The following is a 22109-nucleotide window of genomic DNA, read 5'->3' as shown; positions in this document are numbered from 1 at the left end:
AAATGTACTTTTATTTTTATTTCATGTTGTGTGGTGTTTTTGTACTGTAAAAACCATTTAAAAGCAGATTACATTGTATGTACAGCACCGTTCATGCATCGTGCACTCCCTTGTCGTTGGAAAGGATCGTGAAAGATCCTTTCCAACGACAAAAATTGCAAGTGTGTACGCAGCTTTAGACTATTTGTAGCATGACTCAGCGAGTCATCCCATGGTCCTGTTTACAGAATACATAAATTTGATGATTTACTAGATGTTACGTTTGTGCTTTTTAATAAAGATACTTATCTGACACAATTTCTTAACTGGAAAAGCACTTGTTATTTATAGTAACAAATTGACAAAATCATAACTCCAAATTTGAGCAATCCAGTGACAGGCTGCCATAAGGGCAACCCTCTTGGCCTCTGGTGTAAGGCTTCTCAAGACCATTTTTAGCTATTGTAGGTCATAAACAGAACTGAATTAGGAACAAATCCAGGGACAGATAGGACTGAAAAAGTGGTGCTTGCTACCAGCACCACACCACCAGTTATAGCAAACAGAAAGAGGTCCTGTTTTATGCAAGTTTTTTTACAAAATAGCAAGAGGCAGATTTATTTCACCCAAGCTTTGCCCCTAGTGGATTTTCTGCACCTTAGCAAATCCCCTCATGTGCTGAATCAGAAAGTCACTAAATTTCTAAAGAGTTACCCTTACTTACAAGATGTCTTGGCCTTGACCAGAATTGTCTGTGTCCACTTCAGCAGATCCTACAATGCAAAGAATGGACTTTTGGCCTTGGAGAGACAGAATGATGTTCCATTTCACAAAATGCTCTAAGGCAAGTCCTTCCACTGGAATGTAAGATTACATACGCTGGACTACCTATATGAACAAAGGAAAAGTGGTACCTAAATATCTGATGTACCACAGTGCAAAGGTCGAGAGCTTGGGTTTCTTTTACCCATTACAGTGACCACTTATTATAGACATATGTTGCTTGTTGGAGCGGAGACAACTAAATTTGTCAGCTGAAAAAACAGCAGTATCAATTTTGTCATCCCACTAATTTTCAAGTTAGAATCTATGCTGGGTTTGATGAAACATGGGGAAGGATGATGACTCTTATCCTTTGTCTTGCAACCTAGAAGGTATTAGTGGGTAGTGGGGCTTTTATAGGATGCATCCAAACAGGGTGAAGTAGAACGACGTGGAGTGCATAAAGAGTATGAGGAAGAAGAGCAGCAGGAGGACAGGGCAGGAGGAGAAATTGTCAGGTATGATGTTTGGAAGTGACAGGGCCCATCGTACTAGTAGTACAAGCATCTAAGACATCCCAAACAGGATGATGAGGGGGATGAAGGCCTGCAGTGGGGGGCAGATTCAGCACCCACCTTGGCAAACATGACAATTTAAATACTTGCTTGTTTTTGAAATGACAAGCACATATCCATGTTCATATTTTTTTATCCATACTCCCGAACCTTTGCTATTGCAGAAAATCGAGCATTGTGGAAAAAAATTGTGCTGCCATCTCAGGACAGTCTTTCCTGTAGGTGCATACCAGTGCTCATGAGCAGGCATCCCTCTATTTTCCATTGCAGATGCCAGCTGTCAGACACAGCAGCAGCACCAGCATCAGCATGAGTAGGGCCAATTTTACCTCATGAACAATATGAGGATTTTTTTCAGCCATGATGGTAGCATTAAGGCTGGGGATTAGAAGTTCAGGTGAAGCAGGTTGTAATTTTGTATTTGGAATGACCCCAAATGCCAGATAATGTACCTCCTAATCCTATAGAGTACTGGACTAATAAATCAGAAGTTAGCCCAGAATTTTGTATGACATCCAGAAACAGTGTAACTCTGCAGATTCTTAGCCACCTTTAAAGTAGAACTTAAAATAAAATAATTTCATTGACAGTGACTAATTCTCCACTAGAGAATGTTTGGCGAACGTCAGAGATAATGCTTTATAAATGTATCCCTCGCATTTATAGTGTACAGGTAGTCCCTGGGTTAAGAACATCGGACATATGAACTACTCCTAGATACCGATGGGGCTTCCCTGCTGCTCATGTGCAGGATGGAGGCTGGAGGGGGGAAGGGGGCGGTTTGCATGACTTGCAGAAGAAATCTTTTGCTAAACACAGCTGAGGTTGTAGGTGATTTTAGAGGGCTGAGCTCTTTTTTAACATCTTGTAACTCTTTAATGACCAAGACAAACTGCAGTTGTTTCTTTCTGCATATCAAAGCACAGTTTGCTCCAGAAGTTAATGAATGTCTAGGCTTCATAAAGTTTTTTTTGCTTTGTTTGTGAATAACTCTCAGTGAGGATTTTATACAGTAACTGACACCATGCTGCCTAATAATATGTTGAGACAAACATCTGACCTGATTGCATTTATTAAAATAATGTACCTGTTCCGACTTACATACAAGTTCAACTTAGGAACAAACTTACAGTCCCTATCTCGTATGTAACTCGGGGAAAACCTGTAGTATCAAAAAATCCCCTAACAAGGAACTTTTTCTAATGATCCTATTATGTTTCTGTAGCCCACACAGTGTTGCACATTACTCTAGCAATGCTATCTTTGCAACCAAAAACTTGCCTTGGTTAATCTTTCAGAAACAGTGTTGAGACACTGAACATACTGAAAACACCTATTTATGCAATCTATGGCCGCATTACACTGACTTTGCATGCATGATTAGTGAAATAATAAATGTTTCAGCATATATGGCAATGAAGGCACTAAAGAGAATACTGAGTACTTTGAAACTCATTAACCTCCTGGGCGTTAACCCTGATTGTGACTCGGGGTAGAAAAAAGATGCTAGGAGCGGTAACCCCCGAGTCACACTCGTGGTAGTTAAACCTATGGAAACAATAAATAAAGCGCTTGCCTGTTCTGCTGGCGTCCCGCGTCATCCTTCGTGTCTTCTTTCTTCCTCCGCCTGGCTTCCTCTGCACTTGATGGGGAGTTACCGGTGACTTCGGTGTGGACATTCCATTCGGGCCGTGGCAGGAAATTCAAATTCATTTAATTGCATTCAATACAAACTAACTATTGATTGCAATATAGTGGATTTACACGTGTAAAAGCCGTACATTGTCTTTCATAAAAATTTATTTTACAGTATAATACAATTGTATGAGTATATGTTATTTTTTTTAAAATATTTTTATAAAAAAAAAATTAATTTATTATTTTGCCACGATTTTGTGTTTCAAACTTTATTATACTTTTACTATTATACTGTAAAAGAAATTTTAATGAAAAACAATGTACTGCTTTTAGACATATAAAGCCGAAAAAAATGAACCGCCCAGGAGCTCTCTCCTGGGCGGTTCATTTTTGTTCGGCTTTAGTCTCTGTTTGCTTCAGTCTCTGTAATTCTTCTGTAATAATAAAGCTGTTTAGAAAAAAAAATGTCTTGCCGGTAAGACATGGGGGAAGGGGCGTGTCTATACGTAATAGTCACGTGACGATTGCAAGTTAACACTTGTCTTCTCGAAAAACGCAGGCGTAGTGGGGGCTTTTATCCAACGGCTGCTGAGCCTGACTGTCGGGGGAGAAAGCTGGAGAGAAAAAAAACAAACAAAAAAAAAACAATAACAACAAAGTGACGCAGTGATTGCTTCTGTGTACCTTTCACAGCATCCGAAGCCGAGCTCTGTAATCGAGAACAGACGGCCAGTGAGATTAAGAGGGTGGAGGGGGAGAATACGGGAAGGGGGGGAGGGACGGGGTGTCTGCTGCCACTACACGGTCAGGGGAGACTTGTATCTGGGAGGTGACGCCCGAAGCACCATAATGTCTCCTTGTCGGTGACATGAGCTGTAGATGATATTTTCCTATTACTCTCTGAAAAACCGCTCTGTGGGCCCGAAAGGGCACTGTAGACAGCTGCGGCCTCTAGTTTCACCTGTGTCGTCCTGTGGTGACTAGCCTCCAATCCCTTGTGTTGGCTGGTTGTGCGCCTACTGTTATCATATATGTGCAGACTGTCACCTCACTGTGGTGTCAATGAACCGCCACCTATCTCTTTTCCCCTCAGGGGTGCCACTGTGTGTCCCCTGTCCCCCCATATGCTGCCCCTGGTAAGGGGCAACCTTCTCGCTTGCCATATACCTATGGACTATTATCTACCCTAGTAAAGGCTTCTGTAGTCGGGGACGTGACAGCTCTTGTGCAGACCGTGCAGGTGTTTGCTTAATTCAGGGTTCCATTGTGCATCAGAGATCTACGATAAAGACCAAGTCATGCAGGCACCCCAACTCCAATACGATTTCTTCAGCGAGGAAAATGCCCTCAAGTGGAGGAATCTGCTTGTATCCTCCTTGAAGAAGGTGAGCTTTGATGGATTTTTTTTCCAATCCACCAGACTGTTTTCTTTTCTTGTCTCTGCAATCAAAGGGCCTTATTTTGTTATTTTAGGTTGTTGGTTCTGAACAGACTTTGGGCTTAACAGAATATTCAATGGAGTTCTATTTATTCTTTGAAGCTAGTTATAAAAAATAAATAAATAGAAAACTACCATGTGAAGGTAATGTTGGACACTTAACCTGCAAAGGACTGTTTCTTAACACTTTAACCCAACAGATAAAAAAGGGTCATATGGATCAAGGAAATCTATTGCTTTATTGGCAGGGTTGGTGGCAGATTGCATCTCTTTGTTATGTACAGTTTTATCCTTCTTCAGAAGCTTGAAAAGTCCAGCATCATGGTAGTCCGCATCTATGTGTTGTGATAACGCACATACAACCACACACATGGCAGTACTATTAATTTTGTTTTTGATCATTTTTCTTTAGGTCTATTCAGACTTGTGATGGGGCACCCCAACCATTTTAACATTGCCCTGGCTGCAGCAGATTGTGGCATGGTTGTTGCTTGAAGATTTGCAGGACAGGTGTGTGCAAATCTGGTTACTTGCATTTTAGTTTGCCGCAAGTAGTTTCACACCACAGTTATAAAGGATCCCTTGGGGTTTTATTGACCATGTGAACCCCAGTATGATTTCTTCAGAAATGTAAAAAAAAAGGAGGGAAATTGGAATAAATAGATATTTTCTGTGTATGCATGGAAAAAGAATATTTCTCTAGCTGGGTGTCTTTTAGTCCTTTAGTTCAACTGTATGGAAGCCCCTAGGAACTATTTTGTGCATTCTGTTGTGTTTACTTTGTGGTGGTTTACAGTGGAGTTTATGGATGCAACATGTAGCTTCTGGCCACCCTTGAGCAGCCAACTTCTTTATTCTATTTAAATGGGAATACGCTGAGACCTCAGTGAGCTATAGTTAAATGTAGTTGCCTTGTCGTTGTTGTTAGATGACTGGAGATGGCCCAAAATGCCTGAAAGAGGCCGTAGTATTAGTAGTAGTGGAGGTTCTTAGCAGACAGGTTCATAAAAAAAAAAAGCTTGCAGGAATGAGGACTGGTGAATATATGGCTTTGAGCTTGGTTAAAGGATTACTTTTTGAAAAGTACAGTTTTCTTTAAAGTAAGCTTAAAGCTTACCTAAACTCAGAAATGTACCCTTACAAAAAAGGGTAGACAACCCTTTCCCATTCCTGAGTTCAGGATCTTAAGCCATCTTGATTTTTCATGCCAGAATGACGTGCATCTACACAGTTCATTCTGGCATTGAAGCGGTACACTACGCTTTCTATGCGTATACTTTCTATAGAAGATTGTGAACAGACAGATCAGTTTGTGTTACTACAGAAGGGATATTGAATGTCTCTTCTGCAATAAAGAGCCGGTCTGCTTGCAATTTTTCGCATTCCTTATTTTAATCTGACTTAAATCCAAAAGCAAAAATAAACACACATATTCTTACTTTTAGTCTACATAAAGGTGTAAAAGGGCCCTTTAATAATGGCAATACCCTGTGTGTTAGAATTATTGCTGTTTTTTTTTTTTTTTCTTCCCAGAAAGATATTTGGTATCTATTAGATTTTAAAGTCTGGAATCTGAAAGAACTTACAGTTAAACATTTCTGGGTTCTTTTCATTCTCCATTTTTTTTCTTCATGTTTTTGTAGCTATCCTACATATGTTACATGTTGCATTTGCATGTTTTGCGTTGCAAATTGAAAACAATAAAAATAATTGTACTTGCACATTAAAATTTTTGAATAACACAGTGGGCATGGTAAGTTGGGGTAAGGCATGATCCACATCCATGCATCCACAGAGCATGAGCCCTAAGAGGAGAGAATCAAAGAAACTTAAGTCAGGTGCCAGCAGCAGCAACCACTTCTTCTTGCCTAAAGAGCTTCCAGAGCAGGACCAGGCCTCAAAGCCATTGCCAAGAGTGTTGACTGCCACACCTGCCTCTGCTCTACGTGAGTGAGTCATGTTTTTTCCAGTCCCAGTTTCCACCATACCACCTTTACTAGGCAAATCATGGATGCTGAAGACTCCATCCCTGATCCCCTACTACAGCCGGCACTGTCTGGCTGTTGTACTGCTCTCTCCCAATCACGGATCCCAGAGACACCTGAGCCCTTACACAGCACCTTGATAGTGAAGGACTGATGAGACTAGAGAGCTCACTTACGATCCCTGCTCACCAGACATGATCTGGATAACAGCCTAATGCGCTTGGAAACCCATTCCCAAGCAGAATTTGCAGCTTTTTTCGACATTAAATGAAAGCAGTTTCTACCTCAGTCCTCAAAGCTCAATCTGCAGAATTGGCTACTACTGACCAACAGTATATATATACTACAACGTCATGTGTCTCAAATACAAGCTCTTTCATGCTCCAATGGTGACCTGAAAAAACATAACCTGAGAAACATTCGGATTCATGGCCTGCCTAAATCTATCTCCTCGGGTGACCTGCTGCCTGCGGTTCAAACTTCTGACTCGGTGGATAAAGACGTGAACTGGGACCACCTAGTCTAGATTTCCAGTTGTCCTGACATCTGCCACAGCTTTTTTTTATTTTTGTTTATTTTGCTACATCTATTTTTAATGTACCAAGCAGGATATTATGCAAAAAGCCAGGGAGAAGGATAGTATTGAATATGCTGGTCACACTACAACTCCCGGAGCATTCCAAATACACCTTGGATATGAAGCGTACTTAGTGGCCACTACTAAATCTGCTATGGGGAACATAATGTTCCGTATTGTTGGGGCTCCCCTTTTCAGGTTTTGATATTCAAAAAGGGAAAAACCACATTCTTCTTGATTCTGTAGATCCAGAACGTATCCTTGAAGCGCTTGACCTCCTACTGGTGGCTATTCCTAACTAGTCTACTTCTCATTCTTATTTCATAACTACAACTGGTTCCTCCATCTTCAGTGGTGTGTATTCAGATACCTCCCACAGCTCAAAAATATACCTGTGAGGATGGTAACCTCATGCTTACCATTACCAGTGGATTTCTACATCTCCCTCTCATTTTTGGTCTTCAGAGCTACTCTGGTTGCCTTTGTGCCAAGACCCTTGGCTGCAGCCCCCCCCCACCTAATGGATGTATCCTTCGCAAAGGTTCTGATGCAGTTCATGTATTACTGTGGCCTGTGTTCCTAAACTGCATCTGGAAATCACTTATTTTTGGCATGTCTGCAGCTATTGGGATTTACAGGTGTCTTTTTACTCCTAATGGGTTTGAAGCCAGTTGATCATTATCCACTGGTAAAGTCTCCATACGAAACCAGAAATGCTACAGTTAGATAGGGAGTAGGGTATGCTTGTGGGCGTAATCTACCTGGGGTGGTGTCAATGCGATGCCCTTATATGCTAAGGCTCCATATGCCGTTAAGAATGACTATTAATGTTTCTAGAACCCTCAACTATTTTCTATAGATATTTTGAGTTGTATGTAGTTAATCTTTGAAATGCATTTTATGTTACTTAGTTTAAGTTACTTATTCTAATTTCTCATGCAAATCCTGTCACCATCACTAGGTTTTCCACCCCATTTGGGGACTCTTGAGCTCCTTGGTAGTTATCCCCTAGCTCCCTGCCAGGATTATCAGGAGTCAGACCTGTAGGATTGCCTACAACTATTAGCTTACCAAAAGCCTAGTTCATGTCCCTAGGCCTATATGTTCTCTTACCTGTTAACTTTGTTCTTCTTTTACCTTCTGTCCCCTTGGTAACCTTCCCCTCATTTACAACTCTGACCACACCAGTCTTGGATTGCATAACCAGGCTTTAATCCACACCTCAGATTGCAGTAGCAATTAGCTACCTGAACATTATTGGGTTTATTAGTCCACAGAAGCTCTCACAAACTTTACGGCATGCATAAAGCTAAAATCCAAAATCTACTCTTCTATCTTTACTTAACGCCTTTTAAATCTTGCCTCATACCTGCTTGCTCAAATTGTAATTGCACTACATGGTTCCACAGTTCATACCCATATGCTAAGTCTAAGAGTGTATCCATTGCCTTGCACAAATCATTGCTCCATACCCTTCTTGGCTTCCTCGCCAGACCCCTTAGGGTGCTATAATATGGTAATAATCGTTATCTGGGACAAGACAAATCTTGGCCTTTTTTAACTACCTATTTAATTAACAACCCATGGTAGCTGCACTGGAATATTTTGAGACACCTATTTGTTTTGCCGAGGGTACTTTACTGATGATTTTAACTTTGCACTTGACTGAAGACTTGATTGCACTTCTGGAAAATATCCCATTCCTTAAGCCAAATTAAATGCTTTCAAAACGCGATTGAACACTCTTTAGTTGATTAATGTTTTGAGGATCGGCCATCCTTTTGACAGAGACTGCTCTTTGTACTCTGCAGTACACAATTCCTATTTCCATATCGATTAAATCTCAGACATCAAATCCTCACCTGGAAACATCACCATGGCCTCCATAGATTTTTTTTATTTTTTTTACCTTGGTCGGACGGCTTCTCTGTAATGGTCTCACTCACGTTGACTCTCTCCTTAAGGACCAGATTTGCTCCAAGACCATCACTAACACTTTTGCCAATTTTATCAAAGACCATGCCTCCCTTACCTACCCACTGGGAAACATTTCAAGCAGTCCTTAGGGGGTGGTAATTCAGCAGGGCTTACAGGGGGTGTTAATTCAGCAGGGCTTACATTTGAAAAAGGGCAGGACATCAAAGATATGATATTTAGGATTCAGAATCTAGAACAAATACATAAATCTACGCGATCAGCCAAGACCTATTCTGAGCTAATATATGCCAAGCGTTGCCTTCTCGCACTATAAAATCATGCCTATTTATGGCACAGAGACTGCACACACCATACTTTTTACCAGTTTGGAGACAAATGTTAGCAATTAGGTCTTCACCCTAAGCTAAACTCTCCCTGCATCCCGTATATTCTTAACAAGCAGGACCACCTCTCTTCCATGCCAATGAACCTTACCTCTGCCTTCCATTAATATTACTCTGATATATATAACCTCCCATCTTAAATGGCAAATTCAGAGGTCATGGGGAGATACAAAGCAGAGATAGGACTGCCTCCCATCTAAGAATTGGAGATGGTGGGCACTATTAAAGCCTCAAAGATGCCGGATGCTAGTACCAAGTAGAGTTCATCCTGGGTAGGGAGGCATGGGACAACACCCTGAAGATGGTACTTCTCACACATTATGCCAGATTAGGGATTAGTAAGGATTCAATTAAACACTTAGGTAGTCACCTACCAGAAGATTCTTATAAAGTATTTAAGCTCAAGTAACCCCCTTTCATTGGTTTATTTATTGTCATTTTTTTTGGTATCTGCTAGTCAATGTTAAAGCGGACCTAAACTCATCAAAATTTTTACTTTACACAAAAGGGTAGACAGCCCGTTTATTTAACCACCTTGCAATTTTCGTTAACCCCGCGTTTTTGTCACCAGGTGGTTAAATGTAAACAAATGTTATGTTGCAATCCGATTGTCATACATTGTATGACAATCGGATTACAACTGAAAGGAAATACTCACCCAGTGTCCGCAGCTCCTATTGCTGTCATCTGTAGTGAGATGTATAGCACAATGCAGAAATCCTGCATTGTACTGTGCATCTCTCCGGAGATACGAGCAGCTTCCAGCGTGTGTCTGTGTCTCTGTGTAAGGCACGCAGGGAAATCCCCCCCTCACATCACCCGGAGGATGAGTCATCTTCCAGTGATGTGATTGGTGATGTATGGGGGTGTGTCAGGGAGGGAAATTTAAAAGCAGAGTACAATGTAATCTGCTTTTAAATGGTTTTTACAGTACAAAAACACCACACAACACAATAAAAATAAAAGTACATTTTTAATTTTATTTTTAGATTACATTGATGTCTATTATTTCATTGTTGTTTTAAATTATTTATATTTATGTATTATATTATAATTTATGATTTTAATATAATAAATAAATATAATTATCATACCCGGGAGTTAACACTAAGAATTACAAGCCCACAATATAAACAAAAATTTCTATGCAAAAAAAATAGGATTTTATTAAAAGTACATTTTTTTTTTACATGATTGTGTGTTTCAAACATTTTTTATATTCATTATATCTACTAGACCCCTATTCGGACATATTTCTGTAACTTACAGGTCTAAAATGTAAAAAAAAAAAAATTCATGAAAAACAGTGTAACGCTTTTGGTACAGAAATCTAGACATCAGTGTAACGCCCAGGAGGTTAAAGTAAAAATTTTGTTTATATGTGGGTGCAGTAGTTGGACTGTATATACTCGGGTATAAGCCGATTTTTACCTTTGGAAAACAGGAAAAATTTATTGACTCCAGTATAGGACTAGGGTGGGAAATGCTGCAGCTACTGGCAAGTTTCAATATTCAAAATAAATACCAATGAAATTACATTAATTGAGGCATCAGTGGGGTATATGATTTAAAATATTTTTTTTCAATATTACTATATTGATTTTATAATCTTTAATAAGAGGTATTATGGTAACAATGATTGTGCAGAGTGGTGGGCGATGACATCTGCCTAATATCTGCTACATCACTGCATATATAATCAGAACAATAAAAGGCTCCATGAAAAATCACTTCATCACTATACTGCCCTTATCAAAAGAAATGATTTCCTAAAGGCTCAAGAATATTATTATTTGTCTAATAGAAGAAAGATTTAGTCGTATAACACTTCTGTGATGGCCCACATATAAATAACCTTGCTATATTTTTTTATTTGAAAATCAACAGTGTGAATCCTAATGCAATATGTATGGAGCCTGTACATGGTGTTGTGATGTGGGCACAGCTTGTGCGAGTCCCGCACAAGCCGCACCCTATTCAATAAGGTTAGGGACACCAGTCATATACCTGACTGCAGTATAAGCCAAGGGTGACTTTTTCAGCACCTTTTGGGTGCTGAAAACCTCAGCTTATACTCCAGTAAATACAGTAAATAGAAAATGAGTATAAGTATATTTAAACCCCAAAAAACTAATATATACTGTTGCTTACAAGTCCTTAGATTTGATGGTTGCATTATTTTACTTTTAGAAGACCAAATATATTTTCTGAAAGTACAGAAAAATGAACTTGTTGTTAGGAGAAATTTAATATTTTTTCAATTTCTGTGGACGGAACTGAAATCTTAATCTTATTAACGTAATAGTCTTATCTGCCTTATGTGTGCATAACCCTTCCTTGCTATGTATTTTAGAAGGCAAGGTGTTTGAAGTTCGAGCAGCCCAAGGTGACAACACTTACCTTTCATACATTACAGTAAGAGTAAGAGAGTTACTAGGACAGAGGCATTCTGCTGAAAAGATCACCAAGTAAAAATAAAGTAAAAGAAATCTGAAAAAAATTAATGCAGCCAGAACATCTGTGAACTGGTAAGAACTAATACAGTTGACAATCGATAATGTGTTCTCGGCATGAATTTCAGATCGCATTTTCAATACAGGGACTGCAGTACACTGGCCACTAATGTTTGAATGGCGCTGTTCTGCAGAAACAGCTGTTAGGTCTTGCTTGCTAAACTTTACACGCTGAGACGTCTGTGCTGCCTGCTCCCTGGAACTGTGCCAGATGTCCGCAGGTGCTGCGAGAGCAAGTGTAACTTTTAAAAATCCGGAATTTTCAAAAACCTGAGGTTGCCGGCTTTTTGATAAGTGTACATTATTTAGTTTTAGTTTTTTTGTTTAAACATGTTTGAAGGTGATTTGCCCTTTCTTCAGTCTCATTACATATGTCACATAACGGGGATACCAGAAGAAAGGCATCCTTCCTTTGCTCCTTTCAGGCCCCTATTTCAGCAGGTTTGGTGGATCTTACTAGACACTTTTTGTGCAGACATGCTGTTTGTATTTTTTTTTCTATTTTACTTTTTGTTAGTCTGTGCTTGTTATGTGTTTATTACTGTTTTTTTTTTTTTTTAACATTTGACAAAATGTGTGGTAAAGTATAGATAGTCAATTGTAGATCAAATCAGTTTAGTTGGTCAAGCTAGCGGAAGATTTGAATCTTTCCTTTTGTGACTTTTGGTTATGCCGCTGCCCAAGATTTTATTTTAGATTTCTATGTATAGTGAAGTTCTTTCCATGAGGTGAAATTTAATATTGCACGTCATTACTCCTTTTTGTTCCTTTTAAAATAAGATATGTACGAAAACAATAAAAAAAAATAGGTCTTCACAATAATAACGTTAGTGTTTGAAGCAGTAACTTGTATTTTAAGATTTACAGGACTTGTCTTGCTGTTGTTCTTGCTCCCAGTATCATATAGTCATCCTTTTCCCTATTATGTCTTGAGGAATACAGAAATCTGATACATTGGGGTCATGCTGCTACCTTTTGTTAATATTAATATTTTTATTATTGTTATAAAACTCTTTAACATAAGCAATATTTTTTTTTATTAGAAACAGTAACTATCAAGCAATCTTTTCTGACCATGAAGTTGTCCTTTAAAAGACTAATCCTACTTTTCAGCTACTTAGAAATATATGGTCATCTATAGTTTTTGGGCTCAAATTAGTTTCTAAACACTAAAACCTTCAAAATCCCATTTACTGACTTCTTTTGATATGCTTGTCCAAACCTCCTTTTATTTCTTTGAGAGCTGGGGTAGTGTCTTTGAATACTTGAGGGAGATATTGAAGAAGAAAACTTGTAAATATTTATCTCAGGCAGCACAGACCTATTAAGAAAGGATTACAAAAACATTGCTTTACCATTTAAAAACAGAACTAGCACAGAAATACTGTGCTAGTTTTGTTAGGACTTTACATGTTAATAAACAACACTGAACTGCTCTTGAACTGCGCTTGTGTACTTAGTTTACAGCAAGATCCTTTAGTGAGCTCAATAAAACTTTTTTTTAGTCCCCCCAAGTTTGTGATGTTTTTTTCTGTGACTTTGCCAATGCCTGCAGCATTGTTATTTTAATAGGGCACCCTGTGGCTGGCCTATGTTCTATGTTCCATCCATAAATGAAATTTGATATTTGTGCAGATACTAATAGGCTGAATTACTAACCTACTGGTGAGCTATTTGCTTCAGTCATTACAAAAATTTGCTGTTCTTGGTAAAGTTTTATCTTAAGGTGAATATATTGGGCCTTAAGCCACTCTCACTGTAAGATTTCCATGGGGAATCTCATCAGCAATTCCTGAAAGACAAATCAATTTTGGACTTATCCATGTTGGTTGTAGCAGCACAATCACACATTTTATAATAATATTGTGGTTTATTACCCTTTGATTAAATTTTTAGGCGCAATTTGTGGCTATCATTTTCAAATCTGATTTGAGTAAAAATAACGGTTATTTAAAAAAAGGTTTGCTTGTCTGTTTTAGCTTTGAGAAATGTTAGTCTATTACCTTGCCTGATTTATTTATCCATTTTTAAAAGGTCATTGTTCTTACATAGTGTAAAACCTTATCTGCTAAGTGGCATCTCGGAGATGCATTGAATAATTTTATCCTTGGTGGGGATTAAAAAGGCAATTACTTCCAGACAACATGTCTGTTTTGTTAATATCCCCATCAGAGAGGGGCTTACCATGTTTTGCAATGCACAGTGAAATTTTAAAACTGGCAGCTGTCAGATGATGTGTTCTACATAGGTGCGAAAACTAAGTTACTGGGAATGATATTTTCTCAATTTCTCCAAGAAACTTTTCTTTCAGTTTCACCAAGTTTGGCAACACTTTTGCGCGACACACAACACTTTCATTATACAGAATACAAAACAGTTTCCCATTGCCTTCAATCATTTCAATTGACTCTGTCCAGGCCTCTTGGAAGGATCTTCCACAATCTGTTTTTGCTGTACTCCTTTTTGGGTGTTCAAGTCTTGGAGTCTACAAAAAAAATTACCAATCTACGGCAGTGATTCTCAGCTGGGGTTCCTTTTGAATTTGCTGACCACCAGCGCAAGGAGGCAATGTTCCACTGACCACCAGCTTTTGGCATCTGAGTGTATTTCCTACCTTTGATTCACCTCCGCTGTTCATGCATTGGACCTACTTCTTGGGGAATTTGCATAGATAAGATGAAGTGGAGGTGTAGTGTACATTTCCCATACACAGGAAGTGTGCAGACCTCGATCATCCATACAAACTTTCATTTTCCCAGTAGCAGGAGCCCAGGTTGGTTCTTATGGACAGCAGCCAATACAAAGTTCCCCCTGACAATCCCAATACAATGAGTGCCATGTCTTTCCTGTCTTCTAATATAACGCACACAGGCCATAGAGAGCTGAACCCTGGACACCAACCTATCCCAGCACACCGAGCATTACACAGGTCATGTGATGTCAGTTAAATGCAACCTGCTGCTATGCAATGACATTGTAATCTTTTGTGTACTGGATGCACAGAACAAAAGTGTGGATGTCATTCATGCCGTGTGCAGCAATCATTCTCTATGACAGAACCAATCCATAACCCCACACCAGCAATTAGTTCCAAGCTGATAAGACTGATAACCTGATAAGAATATAAGAAAAGCCTGCTGTATCAGGCCAATGGCCCATCCAGTCCAGCTCCTGTATCTTACAGGGTCCCACATCTTTAATAAGGAGGTAGATGATGCCCTTATCCTCAAAAAATTTGTCAAATCCCATCCTAAAAGCATCTAGGCTAGATGCCATCATCACAGTGCAGAATTACGGCCTTCATTTATTTTGGTAACTAAGACATTGTCACTAAGACAAAAAATGATCAAATCTTCCGAGTAGGGTGCAGACAGCAAAAATATTAGTAATAAAAATTATTTATATCTCACATTACAGGAATGCAGGGAGTTTTACCAAATGCATGCCCATTGCATAACAATGCAGCACTTTGCACACAATTTCTTTAAAGCACTGTGGACAGCCACACACAGTTACACGGTTCCCATTACATTCAACAGGCACTTACCTTTCACCAGAAGCTTTGTGTTCACCTTATCCTGACTGGGTATAGCAGACTGGTACTCCTGTCCCTGGGCTGTGTAGCTCTGTTTAGTGTTTTTAACTTTCATACTATACTTCCTATATTTTAAGGTTTAACTGATGACTCACAGAGAAGGGTCATTCCGCAGCCAGCATGGGCTGAGGTATAATAGCACAGCCAATCGGAGACCAGCAGAGGTGGGGAGCACGTACCCACATGCGTGCCATAGATTCGCCACTTTTGGGCTAGGGTTTACTGATAAAAGGTGAATTGCAGATAAAGACCATGGTCAAAGATGCAAACACAATATGGGGATGGGACTAATATTTACCCTGAGTCCAGGATAGGTATGGCGGGTTCTAAATTGGAATATTAAGGATAGGAGGGTCTCTCTAATAAATGTTGCAAATACAAAGAAGTATGTTGGAACATTGATGCAATTCTTGTTTAGTGACTGGTTTTATTATTACAATCATTTTTATTAAATTTAAAACAAATAAAAATTTACACAATATACACAGAAAGAAATAAAAAAAAAAAGAATAATAGTGTTTTATTAGGACTTTTCTGTTAACCGTACATTATAAAAATAGGTCAGTACATACCAACAAACAACAGTGAAAAAAAAAAGACAGGCAAGTGATTTTTAAGATTCTACCCAACATTTGAACATCCATAATGAATCTTATTCCTTAAAATTAGCAATATATTTTTGTGTTGTATTATATACCTTTGTGTTTAATAAACCCACCCATATGGAATAGTCACTTTAATATACAATCTTTAGTGATAAAATATTAATCCTATTATAATTCAATTTTGGTTTCAAATTTTCAATTTAAATGGTGGCAATGCAATCATCATTATGAATAAATTTTCTTTAATAAATTGTGTTTATCTTTACATATAAAATTAACCCATAAATTCTGCGTAATTAAATCTGACCTTAACTCATAAGACTACAGAATAACAAAAACAATAAGACATTACCGGACACATTAGGAAAAGGGCAAGTCATACCGGATAAATTCCAATATTTTATTATACTTAAATATTATAAATAATTGAACACACTTTCTTCCATGGTTCCCATATCACATCAAATTTGTTTAAAGTATTCTTAAGAATATGGGTAAGTTTATCATTAGTCATAATCCAATCTATTTTAGCTTTGAATGGGTCCATTCGTATATCAGGGGATTTCCAAGATTTAGCTAGGGTGATCCAAGCTGCCAAAATCATCAATTTCAAAAGTTTGATTTGAGACTTGGATACTATTAGATCACATCTGCTAAATAACGCCATCTCTATGGTACCTTTTACCCTTCTTTCCATCACCTGTGACACTTTATCAAAGATTTTATCCCAAAAGATTAGGGCAACAGGGCAGGACCACCACATAAGTAATATTGTACCATTTGTCCCACATTCTTTAAAACATAAAGGAGATGTTGAGGGATGAATTTTGGATATCCTTTCAGGAACCAATTACCAACGAAGCATAACCTTGTCATTAGCTTCAACTAAAGCGATAGGCCATATCATTCCATTCCTCTCTAGTAAAAATTTTACCTAAGTCTTTGTTCCAGAATTCCATGTATTTCAACCTTTTTACTCTTAATATTTAAAGTACCATATATGATTGAAATTTGCCCCTTCCTCTCTATTGCTGATCTGCAATAGGTTTAAGGATGTTTCAATAGGTGTAAGGTTTAGGGGGGTGCTCAACTCAGCAGATTTATGAATATACAAAGAATCTAATTTGTCTATATTGGATATATTCTTTATTAGGAAGTTTTCCTTTGTACTCATCAAGTGTTCCAAACTTAACATATCAAGTTTGTCTACAATATCATAAATAAACTCAAATCCGTTATTACACCACCAATAAAATTGTTTTATCTTCCCCTAGGGAAATATCTGGGTTATTCCATAAGGGTGTAAGGGGGGCATATTCTGAGCACAAATGTGCTTTAAATTTAGTCTTATGAGCTTCCGAGAAAAAAACTAATACTTTTCAGTAGGGTTCATTTCTCGCCATATATCTACAAGATCAAATTTTTTGAAGTAAATTGGGTAACATCCTTGGGTAAAAAGTTAAGTTGTCTTGCAAAACACAACATCACTCCACCCTTTTTCTTATCAGATGTTGCATGATAGTTTGTAGAAAATCTTTTATGGAATAGACATGGCATAGATTTAATTGAAAAATGAGTTTCTTGTAATGCCAATATATCTATTTTAGGGAATTATAGTAATGAAAAGCCTTTGCCCATTTTATTGGGGAATTAAAGCCTTGGACATTGTGGGTCAAGAGTGCTATTTGTAGTGGTGCATTCTGAGTTTTCTTTAAAGGTTCAATCATCTCTAAAACAATTCAAAAAAAGTAATCGTAAACTTATTCTTATTTAAGTGTCTAAAAAAACACGAAACGAGAGATAGGGACACAATAAGACAAAAAACCAACATAACCCCACATAAAACAACAATTCAATTTTCTAAATTTTCTGATTCTCAGGTTCAAGCAACCCTCTAATTCCCTATTTATCTCTGGGGGTATGACCCCCACCCAAGTATCTCAATCCATAAGGGCATATCCTTGTCCCATAATTATAGGGAGAAACCAACAGGTGTCTCACTATAAGTTACTCCCTGTCAGTAATACTCCCCACAGTGAGGTCATGTATTACCCCCTCAGCTCTTCCGGCCCTTTTCAGATATAATCATATTACATAATTAGTTATGACCGCCCCAGTAGTGTTATCAGTCGGATATATCACTTTAAGTTAACCTTTTAGTTACACTCACTGATAAACATTTCTTATAGTTTATACAGAATATTATTTACACCCCTATAGTTTATACAGAATATTATTTACACCCCATTTCCTCTAACATTTCAGAAAATCAAATAACATTTAATTAAAGTTTCCTGATTCACTGTTTTTCAATAGATTTTGGTCCTTTTTTAGAACTTTGGCCAACCTTTTGCCATAGCAGGTATTAAGAGACTTGATCTGCTTTCACTGAATATGGTGGAGCAGATAAAGAGGATAAAATACCAAGCTTTTGTAATAACTGTTCCCCTTCTTCATAGGAAATAAAAGAGAATGTCTTTCCTTGATGTTGAAAAACAAGGCGAAATGGCTAGGCCCAACCATACTTTATCTTTTAGGCACTAAGAACCTGGAGTAACTTTCCTGCGTTGTATAGAAAAAGATAAAATATCAGAATAAATTTGAACTGGAACTCCTTCCATCATCACTGAATCAAGTCCTCTTAAAGCCTGCATTAACATTTCTTTTGTAGAGTAATTGTGAAGCTTTACTAATATGTCCCTATGGGGGTCATCCAAGTTAGGTTTTCCCAATGCTCTATGTACTCTGTCAGTCTCAAGGAGGACTTCTGAAATGTCAGGCAATTTTCCCTTTATAAATTGCTTAACTACAGCTGATATATCTTTAAATGACTTTGGTAAGCCTCTGATGCGAAAATTGGCTTGTCTAGAACAATTTTCCAAATCATCAATTTTGTACTGTAGCTCTTCTATCTTGGCTTCCAAAATAGATATCTGCTTTACATTGTCAAGGCTTCTACTTCCAATCCCCTGCATGTCATTTCTGAAGTCAGTAGTAATACCGTAGATGTAGATGGTTTTTGCCAGTTCAGTATGTAAAATACTTGTGCCCGGCTATCTTTGTTTTGTGTGGTTTTAATCCATTCCATGCAGAACAGGCATTTCATAGTTTTGTGAGGTATAAATGCATGATAGGGGGTATAGCTTTGATCCAGAAGCGAAGGATTGTCTTCCTTACAATTGCTGAGAGGATTAGTGAAAGCCGGTGATGTCCTCCCCAACCAAGCATAGAATCGTCCACTACAGTGAAAAACGCAAGGATGTGAGCAAATGGGCATGTATATATCGCACCACTTGCCACTAAAAATGTTTATTTTTTGGGCTATTCCAAATGCAGTGAAAAAGTCGGCTCCAGGGCTAAACCATCTGCATGGTTTTACAAAAAAGAAAAAATTAAAAACTTAGACAATGTCGCGGGCCAAACATGAAACTGAAATAGCACCACAACTACAATTCCCTACGTCAAGAAAACAGTCCAATGTGGGGCTTAATGTTATGAGTGGCTGGAACTCCCTCTTCACTGAAATAGCACCGCTACTACAATTCCCTGCATCTATAAAACAGTCCAATGCGAGGCCACGCATAGGCAGAGGCTGCTGCTCTATAGACGCGAGTAATGCTGGGAATTGTAGTAGTGGTGCTATTTCAATGCAGCAGCAGGCCAGCTGCAATTCATATTTAGGATTCATTTGGGGGCAAACAAAAAGGACATTGCGGGCCAGATTTTGACACCCCAGGGCCAGAGTTTGACACCCCTGCTCTAGAGGGAGAAATATAGGCTCAATGACAGAGCTGAAAGAACATTTCTCTGTAGGACTCTGTTGTTTTCCAGGAATAATGGTATATGATAAATATTTTTGATATTCAAATGAGGAAAATGTTGTAGCCACTTGGGGAAATCTGAGGTGGTCTGGGAAAAATCCGTGCAGTTTTGAAAAAAGGCATAATACATAGAGATTGCATAAGCGCAGTGAGGGGAGGCTCTAAGTATGAAATCAAGGGGGTTGGCCCAGTCACAGTGGCCAAGGGATTCGATAACAACTAAAGCATAGACTCATAGGTCAAAAAAAAGTAAAATAGCTTGTTATCTGATTGGATGTATTGGTGCCAAATACCAGTATCTGAACAAAGCTGGTTTGGTGGCACCAGGGGGGCCTTAACATTTTTAAGCAAGTGGTTTTAATGTTAATGCAGGAGAGTAAAGGGAATGAGAAAAGGGGTGACCCCACTTGCTGTGGGATTTTTGTGTTTTGAACCTGTGCTTTCTAGATACCAGTGAAAACATGTACATGGACCAGGTGTCCTTGGATCCCTCTCAGTTGTTCTTGGCAGGATCCAGGAACCTTTACCCTGGCTTTCCTGAAACTATTTTTTTATTATTGTTCTTACTTGTGTGAAATTACCCACACAGAGAATGGGGAGATGGCCTATAAGGGTGGTCTATTTATAAAAAGAAGATCTTAAAAGTAGTTATGTTTCAAACCACCATAAGAAGGAATGAACAGAATTACAGAATGTAAAGATATCGCACTCTGTTACAAAGATAAATATTTCACTGCAGGATAACTAATGTGGACCGATTGGTTGTTTTGGGCAAAAAAAATCCCTTTTTTGGCTTTATACAGCAGCAATCAAATATGTTAATAAAGATTTAATAGGGATTTTCACAAGTGATCTCAAACGGGCCTTAACACAACTACAGGCAAACATGCATATGAAACAAATTCATAGGAATTTTTCTAAAGTAGTACAGATGCTGTGATCCAACTAATCATGGGTGTTTCAAGGAAATTTTTTTTTATTTTTTAAAGAAACGTCACCTGTTAGGTTAATATTACGAACTTAAGAGAACAGACACAGACACATTGTTCTGATTTATTCAGAAAAGATGGTGTTATTTATACAAAGTAAAGTAGGTGGTACAGAAAGGTTATTAAAGGATTGAAGTTATAAGTGACTATTCGGGAATCCTGAGTGATTGTTGGCCCTAAACAATGTTTAGCCTTCATATCCTGGGGATCTCTTCACACCTCCCCAGGTGGCTTAAAACCTCCTTTTCTTCCTCCTTCCTTCCCCCAATATTTTTCTCTACTACAGGTTACAAAGCTGATATTCGTCTTTTATTTTGGCTTCAGTGCTCATTGCATCCTGTGTTACCAAAATGCAGCCATAGGTCATGTTACTGCTTGTCTGAGACAACTACAGTTGTAAGGATTGACCAAACTTCATTCTTACCAACTGGGTTAGTGAAGAGGAAAGCATTAAGGACGTTTGGACCAATTACACACACAGGAAGTGTTGGTGTTCAAATTTGGGTTGTCCTTATATTCAACACGAATATGGCTGTTTGAATTCGGATAGACCCGACCCGAAAAACACATGATTCCACCTAATTCGTGTGTAAATAAAAAAAAAAAAAAAAGTGTAAAAAATAAGACAAGGCATTATTGTTAAAGTAATTTATTAAATGTGTGTCTTTTGTGTAACAAACTTTAATTTTTTTTACAGGTTATCCCACAATGACAGAATCATTCCCACGGCTGCATTCATTCATGAGCACAGCCGTGGGAATCCTCCTGTCAGTGTGGGATCCCCAGACACTAGAGGTTAAATGAGGACATGTCTCCCCAATTATTCACCTCTAGTGCTCTGTGATTGGCCGAGGAAAGGAAAATCTTGAGGATGCTTGGGCTGTCATCAGGGTTTACCTTTCCTCAGCCAATCACAGAGCACTAGAGGTGATGAATGGAGAGACTTGTCCTCATTTAACCTCTAGTGCCCGGGGATCCCACACTGACAGGATGATTCCCACGGCTGCATTCATTCATGAGCACAGCCGTAGGACTACTTCTGTAAGTGTCATGGGCCGTGGAGTCACATACTACAGTTCGGCTAGGGTTGCAAGATCAATCGGTAGCGGAGCTTTGCTATGCTGACAGCTCCCCTCCCCTGGTTGCTCTCGCAGCCCCAGCGAAAATGTAGTATGTGTTATTGGATTGAGATTCTGTGTTCAAGAACACTGTGTTCTTGGTTAGAGAATCTCTATCCAAGAACACATACTACAGTTCCTCTAGGGTTGCTCTCTGATTGACGGAGGAAAGGAAAATCCTGATGACAGCTCA

General features: G+C 38.6%; 1 protein-coding gene across 5 annotated transcripts in view; it reads left to right on the top strand.

Annotated features, from left to right (window-relative positions):
• Positions 1-22109, top strand: part of SOS1 (SOS Ras/Rac guanine nucleotide exchange factor 1) — a 221379-nt gene that overhangs the window by 35969 nt on the left and 163301 nt on the right. For 4 of the 5 annotated variants that reach the window (XM_072409142.1, XM_072409140.1, XM_072409141.1 and 1 more), the window contains exon 1: positions 3740-4339. The exons of the other annotated variant lie outside the window; for it this stretch is intronic. In XM_072409142.1, coding sequence (XP_072265243.1) covers positions 4253-4339 — 87 coding nt within the window. In that variant the 5' untranslated portion in view covers positions 3740-4252. Of the gene's footprint in view, positions 1-3739; positions 4340-22109 lie in introns of those variants that run through there. 5 annotated transcript variants of the gene reach the window in all.

This window comes from Pyxicephalus adspersus, chromosome 4 (genome assembly GCF_032062135.1).
Source record: "Pyxicephalus adspersus chromosome 4, UCB_Pads_2.0, whole genome shotgun sequence".
NCBI lineage: Eukaryota > Metazoa > Chordata > Amphibia > Anura > Pyxicephalidae > Pyxicephalus > Pyxicephalus adspersus.
This window is presented reverse-complemented; position numbering and strand designations above follow the sequence as displayed.